This window comes from Ostreococcus tauri, assembly GCF_000214015.3.
Source record: "Ostreococcus tauri WGS project CAID00000000 data, contig chromosome 10, whole genome shotgun sequence".
In the NCBI taxonomy this organism is placed as follows: Eukaryota; Viridiplantae; Chlorophyta; class Mamiellophyceae; order Mamiellales; family Bathycoccaceae; genus Ostreococcus; species Ostreococcus tauri.
Genome location: NC_014435.2, coordinates 266,245 through 285,293, shown reverse-complemented (window position 1 = coordinate 285,293; position 19,049 = coordinate 266,245). Strand labels below are relative to the sequence as shown.

Genomic DNA, 19,049 nt, shown 5'->3' with positions numbered 1-19,049 from the left:
CCCTTGTGTTACAACGTATGGCGGGTGTACATGTGTGGTCTTGATGCGGTATTGAATGAGCGCTCGTGTTAGTTTTCATCTTGCTCTTGGTCATCTTCGTTTGCGGCTTCAATGACGGCTGCAGACATCGTGCGAAGCGGGGATAGTTCCTTGACGACGATGAGGCGCTCCTGTTCGCTGGACCAGCTCCTCGTATCCACCTTCCAGCCCGTTTCCTCCAGGTGCTTGAGCGCCTCCTGCGCCTCCTGCATGACTCGGAGTGTCTCCTCCCACGTCTTGCAGCCCTCGAAGCTCAGCAACTCAATCGGGTCGATTTCTTCGTGCAGCGAGTTTACATTCAATCCAGCCTTGATCATGTACTCGACCCCCATGAGCTTGGTGTTGAAGTCACCGAAGGGCAACGCGGGAAGCACTCTTCCTTCGTCGTCCTCGAGCCAGCGCCAGTTGCCCTCGACGTCCTGAGCGCAGTGTAACCCCCGAAGCGGCTCGATATCTTCGTTTTCAAAATGAAACTCTACTGTGAAATCCTCTCCATCGTCCTCATCGTCACTATCGTCGTCGTCGTTGTCCATGGCGTACTCAACTTGCATTCGAGCGAGTCGCTTGAGCGACTCGACGTCGAGCTCCTCATCCTCGTCCTCTTCGTCCAGACCAAGGAATGCCATGGCCTCGTCGTAACCTGGCGCACCGATATCGAGATGATGCACCGTGACGTACTGTCCGAGCAAGTCCCCGACGGTGTTGGGGACCTCGTTCGAGCACAGCTCTTTGAATGCCTCGACCGCGTTGACATACTCCACGAGCTTGTACATCTTGTCATCTTCGCTCGTGTTCGGCGACTCCAACTCCCATTCCTTCTCTTCGATGATGAGCTGCATGCGCTTCTTCTGCAGCGCGAAGGTCTCTTCGCTCTCGCTCATGACGACGCTCTCGACGAAATCCTGCACGTCCTCTTCCTGTGCCTCCTCCGAGACGTCTTCAACGAGATCCGCCTCAACCGTCTTCGTCTTCTTCTCCCCACTCGCGCTCGCATCACCCCCCTGCAACTTCCCGTTCACTCCATTCTCACCGCGCTTCCCATTCGTTTCGTCGCGTTCGAGCCACGCCTCTGGCTCGACGTTCAGCTCCCGTTTGAAATCATCGTCATCGCCTCTCCCGCGATCCCGCCTTCCACGGCGCGACCGCGCGTGCGCGCGCACCGAGATCCCTCGCGCACCATCAACGGAACCCACGCGTCGTTCCCGGCGCACCGCGCGAGGCGTCACCGCGCGTCGCATCGCGCACGACGCGAGCATCGTCCACGTTCGTCGACCGTTACGTCACCGACGACGCGCTCGAGCCCCTCGCGGTCGCTTTCGACGACGAGCGCTGTCGACGACGACGACGCGCGCGAACGACGACGCGCACTTTCGACGACGACGCGCGCGGCGCGGCGTCCGAGACGACGACGCGTGCGGTCGCCGCGAACGAGCGCGCGCGGTGTCGCGAGATATTTTGTTTGGATGATTTTTTTGTTTGGATGATTTCGATTGGCTCGCTCGATCGGGGACGGTTGGCCAGTCGAGGGGAGGGGAGGCGGGACGATCGAGACCAGGAGCGTGACGTGACAGGAAATATCTAATCGAGGACGCGAATGCACATGTCGTACGCGGCGCCAGCCTTGGTGAAATCGCCGAGGTCGGTGTACACGTCGCCGAGAAGGCCGTAGACGACGGAGTCGCCGTCGGTTTGCTCGAGCGCCTGTGAGCGCCGCAAACAGGTCTCCAACTCGGTCGCAGCGTCGGCGAACTTGCGCTGAGCGGCGAGAGACATCGCGAGACCTTTTCTCGCGCTCAATTCCGCACCCGGATCCTTCTCGCGCTCGGCGATGGCGATCGCGTTGGCGAACAGTTCGCTCGCGCGCTCGTTGTGGTCGCTCGCCATCGCGCTCTTCGCCGCTGCGAGCGCCTCGCTCGCCTCCGTGCTCCCATCTTCGCTCACCAGCGTCGTATCCCGCTCATCCAGCTTTGCCATGATCCCTCGCATCTGCGCGTTCAACCGCTCGATCTCCAGTCGCCGCTTTCGGGACAAGATCCCGTTCACCGTGGCGCCGACGAGCGCCACGCCCTCGAGCACCGCGAATGCGGGCCAGTACTGTCTGCCGAACTCCTGGAACTTGTTTAACTCGGGCGCGGCCGTCTTCGAAGGTTGCGCTGCGACACACGCGATGTGTTGCGACGTACGAGCGTCCAACGGACGCAGACCCGATGCGTCGGGACGTGCTGGAGACGCAGCGCACGAGATCGACCGAGCGCGCGAAGACGCTCTGGTGGACGCGCTCGGGCGCGCTCGGGACGCGAACAACGTGTGCGTCGACGCAAACATTGTGATTCTACACTCGAGCGGTCCGCGGGTGATTGCGGGCGCGTTGCGAGCGCAGGACTGCGGTGTTGGTGTGCGAATGATGAGCTTATCGCGTCGCGCGCGCCAGGTTTGAAATCGAGCGATGACGTGTTGTGTTTTACAATGCTCGTGGAACTCGCACGACGGTACTACGTGGTTTCTTTCGCTCGCGTCAATTGCATCTGCGGCAGTGAAGTGCGCGTGCGCTGTTAGTCATCCATCAATCGAGTCTCGCGTGCCCTTTCCGTGGTTCTCCGTCGTCGCCAAAATCGCTCAGATGCCTATACTCTGCATTGCGTAAGAGGGCCGGGCTCCATCGCCCCAAATCATTCTAGCCTCAGTTGGTAATTCCAGCTTTGTAAAGGTAGATCATCACCGCGAGCGACGACGACGGAAGAACGTGAAACACCCGAATGAAGTTGATACGTACCTACTAGTGGAACACAGTTTTTATGATACAGGATGAACGAACCGCGCTCATCCGTTCTCCTCGCCCTCGTCGAGCCACGCCGCGGCGGCTTCAGCGCTTTCTTTTGTATAACTATTCGAGGCGTGCTTCGGGACGAACCGGAACGACGGATCCGGCTTACCCAAGCCGGACAACTCACTCAGCTCGAGCCAATCCTCCAGTTTATCGCTTGCCAGCTTTGTCTCAAGATCCGACCTCCCAACGTAACGCATCGGACGAAGATGCAGTTTGGGCACGACGTTCTGCTCTAATAGTCCGATCGGGACATATCGGTGCGTGTAGCTCATCCACTCCAACAAGTATCGACGAGTCTTCTCGACCCCGACGGAGTCGCTGCCCCAGTGCTCCAATCCGTAGTGGACAAAGTCTTTGAACAGGTCCAAACGTTCATTTGCACTAATATCCCAGTGACGCTGCTCTTTGATCTCTGTCATGAGCCAAGGTTTGATGATCGCTCCGCGACCGATCATACATGTCGATATTTTCTCGTTGGCAATTTGCTCATTCCAGTCCTGATAGGTGTACACGTCGCCATTGCCGATCAGGGGAAGGTTGTTCAAGGCTGACGCGTCCGCGCATCGGTGGATATAAGACCAATCCGCGAGTCTAGAATATCGTTGTTCTCGTGTTCGCCCGTGCAAAGTCGCGGCGTACGCACCCCAGGACTTAGCTTTGGAAATGATGTCGTGCGCCACGTACCTTGATGGGTCGTCGAAATAACCCATGCGTAGTTTGATCGTCACCGGCGTGGACGAAACCGACGTCATGGAGCGCACTACTCGCTTCAAACGGTCGGTGTCGCGCATGAGACTACCCCCGGCCCCCTTCGCGCACACACCGTCGATGGGACATCCCATGTTGACGTCGATGAAATCGCAGTGGACCTCGTTGTCCAATAATTCGGCACAACGAGTCATCAAGTCTGGGTACCCTCCGCAAATTTGGATCCCGAAGCACTTCTCAATGGGATGCCGACGCACCAGAGCCCACTCTTTGCGATCTCCCTTAAGCAAATTAGACGCCATCGCCATCTCTGAGACGGTGATGTCGGCGCCGAGATCGGTGCAAATACGCCGAAACGGAAGGTTACCGACCGTTGTTAGGGGTGCCACGTAAATCTTACCCTTGAACTCCAAACTCACACGTTTCTCACGTGCGTTCACGCGTCCAGGCTCGAACGATCCCAGAAATCCTTCCCTACGATCGAGCTTGTGCTTCTGTGCGAACGAGAGACACTTAACCTCGAGGTTCCCCTCCCGAAGCGCCTTGTCCGAGCGTGGGAATGGATACTCGTTCCTTGACAAACGCTTCTGCATCGCGTCATCCAGGATATTCATCGGCATCTCCACCGTCTTATCACTTTTCATCTTGCGATGACTCGACTCGAACCGGCATCGCACCCCAAATGGGCACGAATCGCTCTCGGCGTTGATGAACACGCACGCCGCTCTCTCTACGTCGCTCGGCTTCGACGCCCTGTACGCGCTCAAATCGTGCGAGTACCCGCACCGCTTCCCGAGTCGACACACCTCGCCCTGCGCCGTGTATCGACATAAATCTTTCCTTCGCGCCTCGGCGTTCCTTCGCTTGATCGTGCGCAGGCTCTCGCCCGTGCGATCGCGGTCCTGGCCTTTTGACCCGCTCGCCGCGCCGCCGACGCTTCGTCCCGTCGTCCTGTCGACGCGTGCGGTCGCGTCCTCCGCGACGACCGCGCCCTTCTTGATCGGTAACAATCCGCTCGCGATCAAGCGCTCGGCTCGGGAAGAGATCGCGTCCACGTCGTCCGTCGTCCGTCGTTTCTTCGTCGCCCGCGCCGCCGCCGCCGCATTTTCATCGAAAATGCTCGACGACGACGATGATGACGACGATGATGATGATGACGACGACGACGATGACGATGCGCGATCGCCCGATGACGCGTTCGCCATCGCGATCTGCGTCAACGCGCGTCTCACGACCGATGGCGGTTGCGCATGTCGACGAAGCGCTCGAGAGTGAGGGTTGGTGAGGGCGTCAGACGCGTGTACATCGGCGGTTGAATAATACAGGTGGCGCGGTTGTTCTATTGCGCTCGTTCACGAAGAATCTTCGCGGAGCCGTCCATGAAGAAACATCCCTTGACATACCCTGTGATCCCACCGCAGAGGACGATCGCTCGATTGGTGATGCGCACGTCGATGGAGCGGATTAGCTGAGCATCATGCATGGCCGCGATCGCTCCGCACATGAAGGCGTACCGCGCGTCGTCGTTGAGCTTCGAGACGATGGCATTTGGGATATAGATGTTCGTCTTGATGCAGCACGGCATGACGCACCACAGAGCGTTGATGTCGCGCGCCATATCGACTGCGATTTTGTTCAACTCGTTGCAGCCATGAAGCGCGATGACAAAACTGGCGTCGTTCAGAAATGCCTTCGCAGCTACGATGTCACCATGCGTAAAATCAATGTTCGGTAGCGCCGGTTTCTCTTCGCAATCGTCTACATTCGATGCCTCTGGTTTATCTCTCTTGTGGTCGCCCTCTTCGAACCGATTCTCGGGGACAAACTCCCCCTCGCGTGTCCAATCTACATCACTCTCAACACTCCAATCCGTCGAGACATTTGCGAAGCCGTGGCAAAATGCTAGAAAAGCTGGCCGTCGCGCGACATCAAACGAACGAACTCTCCGTCCCGGAAACGCGTGCGCGAGCATGACACCGACGAGACCGTGGCCGCACGCCAGGTCAAAGAAGGTGTCGTAATGAACTTTCCGCCGTAAGTTTTCCGCCGACTGAAGATGCGCCACGACAAGCTTGAAGACCTCGATGGATTCCAAGAGCTCCTTGACCCGTAAATATTGCGGGGAGGTCTTCTCCATCGCGAGCACGACACCCGCGAGCTCCGGCATTGCCGGCACTGTCGTGCTCAGGTACTCTAGAAATCGCACCCTCAAGTATCCATCTAAATCACTAAATCGAGTGTGCGTCGACAAGCAACTCTCTCGCATGGGTAAGCTGTCGCACAGCTCGCTCAAATTCCATTTCTTCCGCACCTCCTCTTTCACCTCCTTCACGACCGGTACCTTCCCGCGGAGCCCTTTCACAAATTCGTCGTCGTATTCGTTATTTGAGTCCACCTTTGCCCGAATTTCCCGTACTACTGAATCCGTCCCGACGTTGAGCGCGCGTCCGCTCGCCATCATCGCCACCGCCTCGGCGTCCGTCGCGCTCTGAAACGCACACGTTGCAAATCCGCGATGTTCACGGTCCCTATCCCGCCTCGTCTTCGGTCGGCATGGTCCGAAAGTCCCGACGTTGACGTCGCCCACCGTTTCGTCTTCCACGCCTGCCTCGCGCGCTACGTCCGTCACGAACCGCCGCAGCGCCTCCTTCATCGCTACCGGATCGACGCGAACGTCCAGATTACTAAAGTGCACCCTCGAAAACCCTTCATCCCGCGCGCTCGTCGTTGCGTCGCTCGAGCTCCATCCGCGAACAGCTGAGAGGTCGGCGGCGGCGATGAGCTCGGTGTTGTACGCTGCGACTCTCTCCCGAATGCTCGGTCCGCGCTGACGCTTAACGCTCTCAGCGGTCTCTACGGCGCGTTGTTGTTGCTTGAGCACGCGCTCGAAGCGCTTTTGACCCATGAGTGTGAGAAGAGTGAGAGAGTGAGTGGAGTGGGTGAGAAACGAGCGTTCGGTTGTTACAAGTCGCAGACCTTCTATGCGAAGTGTTGTAAGCGGCGACGACGAAGGATACCGGCTGGATCGTTCGAGTCTTCGTTTTCATCTTCGCGTCGCGGTGGTTGATTCTCGGTGAGAGGGATTAAGTGCGAGGTTTCACTCGCCCGATTGTCAGCATCGTCATCGTCCGTGAGTGTCTCCTTTCCGCGATTGACGGTTCTGGCGACTATTCCGCGTTCCTCTTCGCTCGCCTGTACCTGGAGCGTAGCCATTTGTGCCTGGATGAGACGCACTTGTGCTTGCATGGAATCCAGGGTGGCCTGGCGTTCAGCTTCCATGGCGACTCTGACGGCGGGTGACGCGTTACGAGGAATTGGCGAAAATGATGGACGCGACTGCTCACTCGTCGAAGGAATGGGCGTCGTGGGTGGCGCTGCGACGCCTGAGGCATGTGCCGTGACTGATTCTACCAGCCCAGGCACACCAAATGGTGCGACGCTCGCGAAAGCGAGCTGCGCCTGCGCGCTCGCGGCGGCAACCGCGGATGCCACAGCGGTGGCCACCCTGTGCGCCATTTCATCGTCCATGGTACCGAGACCTTCGACGCTACCTCTCGCAGAATTCGCCGCATGTGTCGCCGCGAATGTGTGTGGCGATTGCCATGCCTGTGATGGAGAATTGAAACGATTCGATATCTGCGTCCGATCTGACGGTGGTGTGCGGAATTGAGCGTTCGGCGACATACGCCGCTCCGGCGTCGGAGCGTTAGGGTCCTCTCCGGGCGCCTGCTCCGGAGTGCGCGGCAGGGTAGTTGAGTGACGTCGGGCTCTGTCAGAATGCGCGTTGGGTGGCGTTGTCTGCCCTGCTTGCGCTCTACGCTCCGCCGCCTCGCGATCGAGTCTCTCTACGACTTCTGGAGCCACGTAGCCCGCCTGAAGCTCTGGCGGCAGTTGTTGCCACTGCGCCTCTTCCTCAGCCTGTCTCACTGCGTTCGCTCGTCGCTCGCGCTCTGGTAGCACAGAGTGCCTGCACGTGGGACATGCCTGCTGTCGCTCCAGCCACGAGCGAAGACAGTGCAGATGGAACGAGTGCCCGCACGGCAGCTTCTTCGGCTTGTTCCCACCCTGCGCGCCAACCTCCATGTTCTCACGACAGATGATGCACACATCATCGCTCGTGGACAAATCTTCCGTGTTCGAATCGGGGAATCTATCGTCCAAATTCGCCGTCACCCGACGATAGCGAATGAATTCCTCCACCCTCTTCCTAAAGTTCCTATATGTCATGTACAAGTCTCGCACAAGATGCACTGGTAGCCCGTAGTAGGCGAAGATAATCAAAAAGAAGACAAAGTACACAAAGAGCTGCAACAGATCGGTGACGAGCTCGAGGTAGAAGACGCAGGTGCCCTTACCCTGCCACTGTCCGTCCAGCACGCGATCGGCGCTGATAATCAAGTACTTCACGGCGCCGACGACGAGCTTCGTGACGAGGATGACGTACTCAAACCCAAACAACAGCAACACGCTCGGCCCCTTTGCGATGGTGTTCCCGATAATGTAACTCAGCATGCTCACATCAACAAGCAAAAGCGTCCCCATGAATCCCGCAAGACGAATGTGCGTCACGCGACTGAGCGTCGGCGCCGTCTCCGCGTACTGCACCCGATCTGTGTACAACCAGTGAAACGCCTTAACGAAGAGCAACCCCACGAACATCGCCACGAACCTCGCGTTGAACTCCTCTCGAAAGATCGTCATCGCCAGGCATGTTTCCATCACCGCGTCTCGCGTGCGCTCGTACAATCGCTCGACCTCTGCTTCTCTGAGCTGTCCAAGAAACGTCGCCTTCACCGCGCGTCCCAACACCAGCGCCGCGCCGAACGCCAAGTTCCCGAACGCCACCAGCGCCATCTTGCTCGTCGACAGGTACATCATCGCCGGGAAGTACTGCTCACGGGTGTACATCGCGTGCGCGATCACCAGCGTCGTCGCGATGACGGAGACGGCGACGTACTTCGCGAGCCGCATCGTCGATCGTTCTCAAGATTCGCAATCTGTCGTTTGTTCGCGTCGTTGCGTCCGCGCGTCCGAGGACGACGCGTCTTCAGAGGGTCAGATAAGACGCCTCGACGTCACGGAAGCGCACGCGCGCGATCGGACGTCGAGGCGGAAGCGAGCGAGGCGCGACTTGACGATCACACCTTCTAGAGTCTCGGTGGTGACGAAGCCTTCTTCTGAAATGGCGGAGCCGACGCGGGAGAGATGGCACCGTGTGACTAAGCGCGACGCGCGTCTCGCGCCCGTTTGAGGGCGTTGCGATTATCCTTCAACGATTTGTGCACGGCGTCGAGGCGCTCGAGGGCGCTGGCCTTGGCCTCGCGCTCAAGCATGGTGCGTCCGGCGCCGGGCGGGAGTTTGTTGAGCTGAGCCTCGAGACCGTCTCGCTCCAGAGCGAGACGCATGTGCTCCTTCTCGAGCTCGGATATCGTGCGCATCCAATCCTCGTACGATTGATTTCGAGGCGTAGGCTCGGGCGGAGGGACGAAGCGCTCGCCGGGGCGCGGTTTCGTCGGCACCTCTCGCTTGGCTTTCTCTTTTGTCTTCGGCGGATCGACGCCTCGCATGTCATAGAAGAATCCACTTCCGTCCCGCATGCGTCTCCTGTACTCGGACCTGTCGAAGTGCTCGTAATCAACGTTCACGAGATCTTCTGCAGACGCATGCGGCTGACTCGCGGCGAGCTTCGGCGGCTTGGCGGGCTCAACAGCAACCTCTGTCGTGACTTTCGGCTCGATGGGCCTCGCCGACGGCGCTGGCGGTGCTGGTGCCGGTGCTGGTGCTGGCGCCAGTACGACGCGCTCAGGTGCTGCCAGGGGCGCGGTCACTTGAATGTTCGCGCGCCTAGCGCTCATCTGAGTCTTCAGTTCTCGAACCTCCTTGTGGAGCTCCTTGAGATCTTCTCGAAGCTGCGCGTTTTCAGCCGAAGAAGCGTCATTTGCGCGTTGCAGAATCTCATTCTCTCTAGCCGAAGCCTCGGCGAGTTGATGGAACCGCTGCGCTGATCTACTCGACTCGTGCTCGTTCTCTTCGCTCTGAGATACGCGTGCGCTCAATCGCTCGTTCTCCTCCTCGAGAATTCGACATTTGCTCTGAAGAGCTAGGATGTCTCGCTTGGTGCTCTCGCTCGCGCTCTGCGCAATGCGTTCGCCCACAGCCCTCTTTTCCACGGTCCTACGAAGCTCGGAATCATTCACTTTGAGCTCAGCGATTTCCATCCTGTGTTTCTCGTTTTCTCTCCTCGCCTCGTCCACTTCGTCCGTCAATTCCTCGACGCGCTTCTTCAGGATGAACATGACTTTATTCAATTCGCTCACGTCTGAATCTCGTGCCTTTAGACGAGACTTTATCTCCAAGTACTGATGCTCCAGAGCCGCCGCCCGCTCGGCCTCTGCTGTGGCCGCCATCTCGGCCGCGCTCTCGCGACGTTCACACGCGCTCAGGGCCGAGTTGAGCCTCTTGACTTGGTCCGCGAGCTCCGCCACGGTGTCCGACTCGCGCATAGCATCCTCCGCCACCTGACTCGCCCGCGCGGCGCGGTCCGCGATTTCACGTCTGAACGCTTCCGACGGTCCGTCGCCGAGATGCACTGGAAGCTTTGGCGCGGTCCAGGACGGGGGAAGCGCTCGCGGCGCTCTGGCCGGGTCGCCTTTGCGCGCTGAAAACTCGCCTCGCCACCCCGCGGACGTCCCTCCGCCCTCACCCTCGTCGTCGTCCGTTTGCAAGCTCGCGCGCACGTCACCAACATCGGCACTATCACGTTCGCCCTCCAAGTACTCCCGTCGCGCGTTCGCTCGCTCCTGCGTCCGTCGCGCCATCGCGCGACGGCTCTTACGCACTCGCTGCAACGCCTCCTCGAACGCCGCGTCTCTCGCACTCGCCTCCGCTTCCGTCCGTGCCAACACCGCGGCGTCGTTCGCAAATGACACCCACGCCAAGTCTACGTCGTCCGCGTCGTCGCGCACGATGGTGGACGACGCGTCGACGAAAGATGTCTCGGCGTTCATTCCCATCGCGTCCCGAACGTTTACTCTTCGCGCCGTCGTGCTAACAGACGAGCGTTCATCGCGCGCGTCGGCGCGGACGTCCGAGAACATACGTTCGTCGCGCTCGAGCGAAATCGCGGGAAACGCTCGGGGCATGGCGACGTACGACGACGGCGAGTGCGGTTGGGACGCGTAACGGTCACGTGTTTTTTTCTCGCACTTTTTGCTTCTGTTTGAAGTCATTAAAAATTTGGCTATCTCCTGAGCTCGCGCAAGGCGTCGACGTAGCTAATCGCGCGCTGCAAGTCTCCGGCTTTCGCCCTGTACACGTCCGCAGGGCAGCTCGATCGGAGGTCGACCCAGACGAAGTCGCCTCGTTGGTCGTCGCTCTCGGCGCGCGCGTTCGCCGCCGCCGTAGCGTACGCGGCGTACTCTTCGAGCGCCCGTCTCGCGGTCGCCGCGTCGCTCGTCGCGTTATAGGTGACGTCTAAAATCGTCCCCACGTACGCCCCCGAGTTGGTTTCGACGCGACAAATTCGCACACGGAAGTCGCCCGCATCGAACGCGTCTCCCGCCACGACGTACGTGTGTGCCGCTCGATGGAACCGCGCCGCCGGGGCGCTCATGAACTCACGAACCGCCTCCTGATCGCACGTGAACGTCGATCGCTCCCCACCGTCCTCGGCGTCGTCCGCATTATCGCCGTTCACCCCTCCGACGCCGACGCCGTCCCGCCCGCGCGCCACCACGGCTCGGCGCTCTGGATTCTTAAACACCACCGCGTAAAACTCCTCCGGGCACCGTCGCGCCTCCTCCGTCGTCACCCCCAGCCCCAGCCCTCCCTCCGGCGTCGTCCGCCGCATCACCGCCATCGTGAGCGCGTGTCCAGACTTTTTACTCGCCGCGACGTTGAGCTCTTCGAACAAAAATCGTCTCAGCGCCACGTACTCGCTCACGCTCGACCGCGACGACGCCCCCGAGCCCGAGCCCGTTCGCGGGCGCCACGCGCACACCGCGCTCGCCATCGCGCGCGCGGTGGAGTGTCGTTCGCGTCGGTCGATCGCGATCCATTTTCCCCGCCCGCGATCCGACGTCGCGTTGCCCTTTCGAGAAAAAAGTCCAAAGGCGCGGCGGCCTTTCGCGCGCAAGTTCCAAAGGCGTCTCACCGGTCAGCGCGTCGACGTCGACCGACGCGTCGCCGCGTCCGGGGCGGCACAGGTCGACGGCGAGATTATGACCGCGTCGCTCGCGCGCGCGGTCGTCGGCGCGCGCGGGCGAGCGGTGACGCCGGCGAGACGCGCGCGCGTCCGTGGGCGCGCGTCGAGGCGGGGCGAGGCGGCGATCGGGGCGGGTAATCGGGCGCGAGAGGACGATTGTCTCGAACGGTGTCGAGGCGATGGACGACGGTTCGTCGCGCGCGTCGCGGCGGTGACGCGCGTGGGGGGGGTGATGGCGAGGATTACGACGCGTGACGTGCGCACGCGCGCGGGGGATGAGTCGGGGCGGAGCGGATCGGACGAGGGCGACCGGCTGGAGACGTCGGGGGGGTCGGCGGATGGGGGTCGGCGGAGCGAGGCGGCGACGAACGCGAACGTGTCGACGAACGGAGATAACGGACGAGGAAGGGAGCCGACGCCGCAGCGAGGGACGGCGTGGTGGGTGGTGAACGTACTGCAACCGCTGGAGCTGTTGAAGCTTCTGGGGAAGGGATTTTTGTTTTACGCGGCGTTCAGCGTGACTACGTTCGCGCTGACCGCGCAAACGTCTGCGCAAACGCAACCGGTGTCGGCGAGGTACGACGTGTTCGTGGAGGCGGCGAATAGGAACAACATTCGAGCGGTGCATGTGGATGGGAATCAGCTCACGTGGGTTTCACGGTCGAAGAAGATTGTGCCTCCGCCGCCGGGTTCAGAGGGAACGCCGTTCAACGAACCGAGGGAGGTGGAGGTGGTGTATCACACAACGCGACCGAAGGATGCGCCGATGCCGTACGATGCCATCATGAAGAATAGTGTGGATATGACAGCTCCAGATCCGAGACAAGCTCCGAATTACGCGCCGTGGCTCGCGCTGCTCATGTTCGTTTTGTTGGTGAACGTCTTCCGCAACCAGGGTCAAGGGAGCTTTGGCGGTCCGGGAGTTCGCGGCTCCCCGGGAGGGATCTCCATGCCCGGAGTGCAGCGTGGAGGTCGAGCCAGAGACGCCATCGCACCGCCTACGACGACGTTCGCCGACGTCGCGGGCGTGGACGAAGCCAAGGAGGAGCTGCAAGAGATCGTGGACATACTGAAGAGACCTGAAAAGTATGCGCGACTTGGCGCCCGACCACCGAGCGGCGTCATGCTTGTCGGGGCTCCAGGTACCGGCAAGACTTTACTCGCTCGTGCCGTCGCTGGAGAGGCCGGGGTACCATTCATATCCATCTCCGCGTCCGAATTCGTCGAGCTTTACGTCGGTATGGGTGCTGCTCGAGTGCGCGAGGTGTTCGCCAGGGCAAAGGCGCAGTCTCCGTCGATAGTGTTCATCGACGAAATCGACGCCGTGGCGAAGAGTCGCGGAGACGGAAAGATGCGCGGTATGGGAAACGATGAACGCGAACAAACTCTCAATCAACTTCTTACCGAGCTCGATGGATTCGAGACGGAGTCGATGGTGATTTGCATTGCCGCCACAAACCGCGCAGATACCCTTGACGCAGCTCTGCGTCGACCAGGACGCTTCGATCGAACGGTTTCGGTGGATCGTCCAGATAAACAGGGACGTCGAGAAATTCTCGCCGTACACACGGGTCGACGACATCTTCCCCTCGCCGAGGACGCTGGACTCGATGTCATTGCGCAGATGACGGCGGGTTTCACCGGCGCAGACTTGGAAAACTTGGTGAACGAGGCCGCGCTCCTCGCCGGTCGCTCGGGCAAGAGCACGGTGGGTTATGCGGACTTTGAAGCCGCCGTGCTTCGAACAATCGCCGGCATCGAGAAGAAGAGAAACCTGTTGTCAATCAGCGAGAAGACGACAGTGTCAGTTCACGAAGTCGGCCACGCTCTCGTCTCGACGGCAGTAGGACGGCTCATTCCGGACACTGAACGTCCGGAGACGTTGAGCATCGTCAGTCGCAGTGGGGGTGCGCTCGGATTTACGTACACGCCGCCAACGGAGGACCGTTGGCTGATGTACAAGGACGAACTCTTGGGCAAGGTGACGACATTCATGGGCGGGCGAGCTGCGGAGATGGTGGTGTGCAAGCGCATCAGCTCCGGTGCGAGCGATGACATTCAGCGTGCAACAAACTTAGCGTATAAGAGCATTGCTGAGCTCGGTTTCAGCGCGAACGTTGGCCCGATGAGTCTCTCAACTCTCTCGTCTGGGGCCAGCGAGGACGTTCTGTTCGGCTCGGACAGGGCAAGCGAAACCGACTCTATCGTCGAAAAAGAGGTCAAGCATATACTCACAACTTCTCTTCTTGTCGCGTGCGACGTGATGCGGGCCAACGCCGACGTCATGGCCGACCTAAGCAAAGCTCTTGCCGAGGAAGAGAAAATATACGGACCCAATCTTCAACAGTATCTCGATCGAGTCGTCGCGCCGCCGTCGCTCGAACTGTTTTTGAAAGGCGAAGCACCACCCGTGACCGCGGCTGACATCGAACTTATGTCGAACTTTCCACTGCCGGCCGTCACGGCTCAAACTACCAGTAGATGAGTTACTCCTGTACTATTACACTCAACTTGTTACAAAGCGAAGAAACATCGAAACAAAGGCGCTGCACACAACTCGCAATACAAAATTCTATCGGCATAGTTCCGCCGCTGCTACTAAAAACAATCAATAAAATGCGTCTTCTGCAGATCCTTCTTGTTTATCTTTCCCATGGCATTTCGAGGCACCTTTTCCGCGAACTTCACCACGCGCAAATGGTGCTTCGACGGCGTGTTGTGACGCACCCACGTCATGATGTCGTTCTCGGTCAAGTTGACGGGTTGACCGGTCTCGGTATCGATCGCGGGGACGACGAGAGCCGCGGCTCGCTGTCCGTACGCTTCGTCAGGGATACCCAAAACGGCAACTTCCGCGATGGATGGGTTCTCAAGCAGTTTTGCCTCGATTTCAAGCGCGCTCACCTTGAACCCCCCAACCTTGAGAATGTCAACGGATGCCCGACCCAAAATACGCCAGTAACCATCGCTCGACATGGCCGCGACGTCACCCGTTTTAAAATAGCCATCTTCGTCGAAACTCTCCGCAGTTGCCCTCTGATTGTCGTAATACTGCGCAAATAAATTTGCACCCTTGACGAGTAGCTCGCCGGGTCCTTGAGCGTATTCATCGTCCGACGCAGCCTCGGCGGCGACTTCATCGCCGACTAACGGGGCGAGTTTCACCTCCACCCCAGGTAAAGGTATTCCCACGTACCCCGGCTTGTGTTTCTTCTCGTCATACGGATTACTAAGCGCCATGCCGATTTCAGTCATGCCGTAACGTTCGAGCAAACTTCTACCGGTGAGTTTCCGCCATTCCTCCAAGACTGGAACGGGACACGCCGCTGAGCCGCTCACCGTCAAACGCAGTTTTGAAGCCGCATTGATGGATGCTAAGCGCGCGTCGGGCGCCATGCTTCCGTGGAGCGCACGCATGAGCATGACATACATCGTCGGGACGCCCATGAAGACCGTCACAGGGGGCTTGGACTCATCGCGTAACCGAGCCCAAACTCCGCGAGGCGTGAAAGTGCGCTGGAACTCGACGGTCGCACCGCTTATGTGAGCGCACATCCAAGCGTTGACGATGCCGTGGATGTGATGCATCGGAAGCGCGTGTATTATCCTGTCGCTCGCGTCCCATCGCCAAGCGTCGATCAAGCCAGCGCATTGCGCATACAGGGATCGGTGAGTGTGCAGTGCCCCCTTAGGACGTCCCGTGGTTCCACTAGTATAAATGATGAGTGCACCGTCGTCTGCTCCGACGTTCTCAGCGTCGGAGAAGTCCGTGCTCGTAGTCGAGGAGAGTAACTTTTCCATCGTCTCCACGTGTCGCAGTTCCACTTCCAAACCGAATCTCTTCGCCGCTCTCGCGTACTTTTGATAAGTCTCCGCGTCCTCTTCACCGTCCACATTCGGTGGGACGAGCGCGATTTTCATTCCGCTCTGCTCCATCACGTACGCCGCATCTTCCTCCGAGTGCGAGCTTGCTATCGGCACCAAGACGCCTCCTCTGGCCCACGTTGCGTACGCCGAAGCGCAATACTCCCTCCCCGGCGTCGCCGCCAACCCCACGCGCGTCCCACGATCGACCACATTTTTTAACCCATCCGCCAGCGTCGACGCCGCGCGCATCATTGTTCCGTAGGTCGCCGAACCGCCATCGCCAGCGAGCGTCGCAGGCGCGTCGGGCGCCTCCGACGCGCGCCTCCGAATCGCCTCCCAAGCCCCCTCGACCGCGCTCGACGTCCCTTCGCTCGATCCGACGCGTACGAACGAACGCGCGTTGACACCCTCCACCCCCAAGGACCCAGCGCGAGCTCTCGAACGTCCGTCGCCTCTCGAGAACGTCGCGCTCGAACGGTCACTCCTCGTTCTTCCCAAACGCGCTCTCGCGCACGTCACCGCGCATCGCCGTAGAGCCCGCGCGCGCATCGCGGTGTACGCGCCCGCTCGGCCCTCCGGCGCGCTCGTCGTGTCGGCGTGCGCCGGGCGCGCGACGACGCGCTCTGCCGACGTCGCGAGCACTCTGGCGTCCGAGTCTGGACGAACGATTTCATCTCCATCCATACGCTTTGATACACGATGGGGGACGCGTCGTAGTACACCCTCCAAACGACTGTCATTTCGAAGAACAGTTTTGATACGACGCGTCCGCGCGCGCGCGCGCGTTCGACACTCTACGTCGCACCGCACGCACTCCCCGATGGCGCTTAACAGAGAGTTCTACGCCAACTGTTTCGCTCGCAGCGCGTTGGGCGCCAGAGACGTCGCGCAGCCGACGAACAGGCCGTTCGCGGCGGCGGCGAAGAAGGAGTTTGATCTCACGGGATTCTTGAAGGATCTTGCGGCGGTGCGTACATCTTCGATGTCGTGAGGTATCGATCGTGAAGGAGGATTCAGAAGGGAGGGAATAAATCACTTCGTCGTTTACGCCCGTCAAGGGGGCGTGAGAACACTCGCGCGCGATGGGAGAAGCGGCCGTGCGATAAGATGGGTCGATCGATCGCGCGCGCCGGGAAAATCAGTCGGACGCATGGCGTGTACACGAATGGAGTTAAGTCTATGAGTTGGGAAAGTCAAGGCGAATTGATATTCTTTGGGTCGACAGAGCTGGCCAAGTGAACTGACGAGATATTTTTTGTTCGCGCTACGCAGGGCGGTGTTTCCGGCTCCATCGCCAAGACGGCGACCGCGCCGATTGAGCGCGTCAAGCTGTTGATCCAAACGCAAGATGCGAACCCGCGTATCATGTCTGGCGAGGTCCCGCGATACACGGGTATCGTCAACTGCTTTACGCGCGTGACTGCTGAGCAAGGCTTTGGCTCCTTCTGGAGAGGTAACCTCGCGAACATCGTTCGTTATTTCCCGACGCAAGCGTTCAACTTCGCATTCAAGGATACCATTAAGGGTCTTTTCCCGTCCTACAGCCCGAAGGAGGCCTTCTGGCCATTCTTCGCCGTGAACATGGCGTCTGGTGGCCTTGCCGGCGCCGGCTCTTTGCTCATCGTGTACCCGCTTGACTTCGCCCGTACGCGCCTCGCTGCCGATGTCGGTAACAAGAGCACCCGTGAATTCACCGGTTTGGTTGACTGCTTGACCAAGATTGCCAAGCGATCCGGTCCGATGGCTCTCTACCAAGGTTTTGGCGTCTCTGTCCAAGGTATTATCGTCTACCGTGGCTCTTACTTCGGCCTCTACGATACCGGCAAGGGCGCGCTCCTCACCAAGGATTCGTCATTCATCTTCAAGTTTATCGTCGCACAAGTCGCCACCAACGCTGCCGGCGTCTTGTCCTACCCCTTCGATACCGTCCGTCGTCGTCTCATGATGAACTCGGGCTCCGGCAAGAAGTTGTACAACGGCACCATGGATGCCTTCGTCAAAATTTACCAGCAAGAAGGTGCCGGCGCCTTCTTCAAGGGCGCATTCTCCAACGTTCTTCGTGGTGTCGGTGGCGCTCTTGTGCTCGTGATGTACGACGAAATCAAGGCTGTCATCAACCCGTAAATAAGCGTGCACGCGACGTCGGGTTATTTACGCCGCGCAGTCGAGCGAACAGCCGCACGTGATATAAAGCGCATGAAATGTTCTGTAATACGCCATATAGCCACTACCACCACCACTTCGATAACCGACTACGCGCGCGCGCACGATGAGGCGCTTGCGCGCGGTTTTACAGGACGAGACAATAAATACAAATTCGCTAAATATTCATAGATCTCGAGCTCGACTATGTGGCCGACGCCGGTTTAGAGCTCAAAACTTCGCTCATGAACCCCTGCGTCTCCGAGTCGCGATCCGAGCTGCAACGATGGAGCAGTCGACACACCTCCGGTACGGTGATGGCGTCGTTGGAGATGTACACGATGTCTGTCTCGTGAAGCCGCCCGCCGCCCATGTTCACCTGGAAAACCCATGTGAGATCACCCGAGGACGACGTCGTCGCGACCGCACGCATTATGACGCCCACACCATACCGCTTGTCGTCGCTGAACGACCGCCGCGGGAGTCTGACACGCACGACGCTACCGGCAACGTGTTCAATCGGATATGCGAGTTGCTCCTCTAGAGGCGTCCCGAGTAGCTCAACCAATCGAATCCTCGTCACCCGTCTCCCCTCCAGCCTCTCGCACACGTTGCCGATCTCCTCGTTACCAAATTTCCCTAAAACTTCCCGCATCATCGCGTCCTCGCTCACGCCGTCGACGGGGGAAAATGGCGACTGTGCCGCCGGCGCCGGCGTCCGCTCCGCGCTCGTCGTCGCGGCCCTCTGTTCCATCATTCGCGTTTGCTCCATCTGCAGGTGTAAGATCCTCGCCACCTCGATCACGACGTCCCGTATCTCGTGATTGATCACCACCCGATCTTCGTTCTCATCCACGTCCACGATGACGCCGAACCGCTCTCGGAGATGCTCGAGCAGCGCCCGCCCGTGCCGCTCCAGGCGCCCCACCCCACCCGTCGCCGCCACCGCGATCGTGTGCGCGTCGCTCCACGTCCCCAGCGCGCTCGGTGCGAGCGTCTCGTAGTGCTCTTCAATCTTCTCCAGCGCCCCGCGCCAGGATTCCGCGTCGTCGACGTCCACGACGAGCGCGTGCGCCATCGTCCGCGCGCGCGCCCTCGTCCCGGACGACCCGAGCGTCGCGGTCGACCGCGCCGTCGCGTCGACGCCTCGACGCCGCGCGCGCGACGCCCACGCGGGTCGGCGCGGCGTCGCGCGGTAGTTCGCGCGCGTTCGCGGAACACCGTCGACGCGTGCTCTGAGAGGTGCGTCGAAAGGTGACGCGG

At 59.9% G+C, this 19,049-nt stretch overlaps 11 protein-coding genes across 11 annotated transcripts; 2 read left to right on the top strand and 9 right to left on the bottom strand.

Annotated features, from left to right (window-relative positions):
• Window positions 1–68: 68 nt before the first annotated feature.
• Window positions 69–1,277, bottom strand: OT_ostta10g01750 (unnamed product; the record flags this gene model as incomplete). Its single annotated transcript, XM_003081563.1, has 1 exon — window positions 69–1,277. The coding sequence occupies one exon, from the start codon at window positions 1,275–1,277 to the stop codon at window positions 69–71; it is 1,209 nt and encodes a 402-aa protein (XP_003081611.1).
• Window positions 1,278–1,617: 340 nt separating this feature from the next.
• On the bottom strand, window positions 1,618–2,364 carry OT_ostta10g01745 (Tetratricopeptide-like helical; the record flags this gene model as incomplete). Its single annotated transcript, XM_003081562.2, has 1 exon — window positions 1,618–2,364. One exon carries the CDS (start codon window positions 2,362–2,364, stop codon window positions 1,618–1,620), a length of 747 nt encoding a protein of 248 aa, XP_003081610.2.
• A 495-nt stretch (window positions 2,365–2,859) lies between these two features.
• On the bottom strand, window positions 2,860–4,779 carry OT_ostta10g01740 (tRNA-dihydrouridine synthase, conserved site; the record flags this gene model as incomplete). The annotated part of the gene is made up of 1 exon (XM_003081560.1): window positions 2,860–4,779. The coding sequence occupies one exon, from the start codon at window positions 4,777–4,779 to the stop codon at window positions 2,860–2,862; it is 1,920 nt and encodes a 639-aa protein (XP_003081608.1).
• A 134-nt stretch (window positions 4,780–4,913) lies between these two features.
• Window positions 4,914–6,479, bottom strand: OT_ostta10g01730 (unnamed product; the record flags this gene model as incomplete). Its single annotated transcript, XM_022983160.1, has 1 exon — window positions 4,914–6,479. The coding sequence occupies one exon, from the start codon at window positions 6,477–6,479 to the stop codon at window positions 4,914–4,916; it is 1,566 nt and encodes a 521-aa protein (XP_022839795.1).
• A 74-nt stretch (window positions 6,480–6,553) lies between these two features.
• On the bottom strand, window positions 6,554–8,545 carry OT_ostta10g01720 (Zinc finger, RING/FYVE/PHD-type; the record flags this gene model as incomplete). The annotated part of the gene is made up of 1 exon (XM_003081558.1): window positions 6,554–8,545. One exon carries the CDS (start codon window positions 8,543–8,545, stop codon window positions 6,554–6,556), a length of 1,992 nt encoding a protein of 663 aa, XP_003081606.1.
• Window positions 8,546–8,793: 248 nt separating this feature from the next.
• On the bottom strand, window positions 8,794–10,716 carry OT_ostta10g01710 (unnamed product; the record flags this gene model as incomplete). The annotated part of the gene is made up of 1 exon (XM_003081557.2): window positions 8,794–10,716. One exon carries the CDS (start codon window positions 10,714–10,716, stop codon window positions 8,794–8,796), a length of 1,923 nt encoding a protein of 640 aa, XP_003081605.2.
• Window positions 10,717–10,814: 98 nt separating this feature from the next.
• On the bottom strand, window positions 10,815–11,585 carry OT_ostta10g01705 (hypothetical protein; the record flags this gene model as incomplete). Its single annotated transcript, XM_003081556.1, has 1 exon — window positions 10,815–11,585. One exon carries the CDS (start codon window positions 11,583–11,585, stop codon window positions 10,815–10,817), a length of 771 nt encoding a protein of 256 aa, XP_003081604.1.
• Window positions 11,586–12,009: 424 nt separating this feature from the next.
• On the top strand, window positions 12,010–14,262 carry OT_ostta10g01700 (P-loop containing nucleoside triphosphate hydrolase; the record flags this gene model as incomplete). The annotated part of the gene is made up of 1 exon (XM_003081555.2): window positions 12,010–14,262. One exon carries the CDS (start codon window positions 12,010–12,012, stop codon window positions 14,260–14,262), a length of 2,253 nt encoding a protein of 750 aa, XP_003081603.2.
• A 113-nt stretch (window positions 14,263–14,375) lies between these two features.
• Window positions 14,376–16,328, bottom strand: OT_ostta10g01690 (AMP-dependent synthetase/ligase; the record flags this gene model as incomplete). Its single annotated transcript, XM_022983159.1, has 1 exon — window positions 14,376–16,328. One exon carries the CDS (start codon window positions 16,326–16,328, stop codon window positions 14,376–14,378), a length of 1,953 nt encoding a protein of 650 aa, XP_022839794.1.
• A 136-nt stretch (window positions 16,329–16,464) lies between these two features.
• OT_ostta10g01680 (Adenine nucleotide translocator 1) lies at window positions 16,465–17,768 on the top strand (the record flags this gene model as incomplete). Its single annotated transcript, XM_022983158.1, has 2 exons — window positions 16,465–16,611; window positions 16,917–17,768. 2 exons carry the CDS (start codon window positions 16,465–16,467, stop codon window positions 17,766–17,768), a joined length of 999 nt encoding a protein of 332 aa, XP_022839793.1.
• A 223-nt stretch (window positions 17,769–17,991) lies between these two features.
• Window positions 17,992–18,864, bottom strand: OT_ostta10g01670 (unnamed product; the record flags this gene model as incomplete). Its single annotated transcript, XM_003081551.2, has 1 exon — window positions 17,992–18,864. The coding sequence occupies one exon, from the start codon at window positions 18,862–18,864 to the stop codon at window positions 17,992–17,994; it is 873 nt and encodes a 290-aa protein (XP_003081599.1).
• Between the last annotated feature and the right edge of the window lie 185 nt (window positions 18,865–19,049).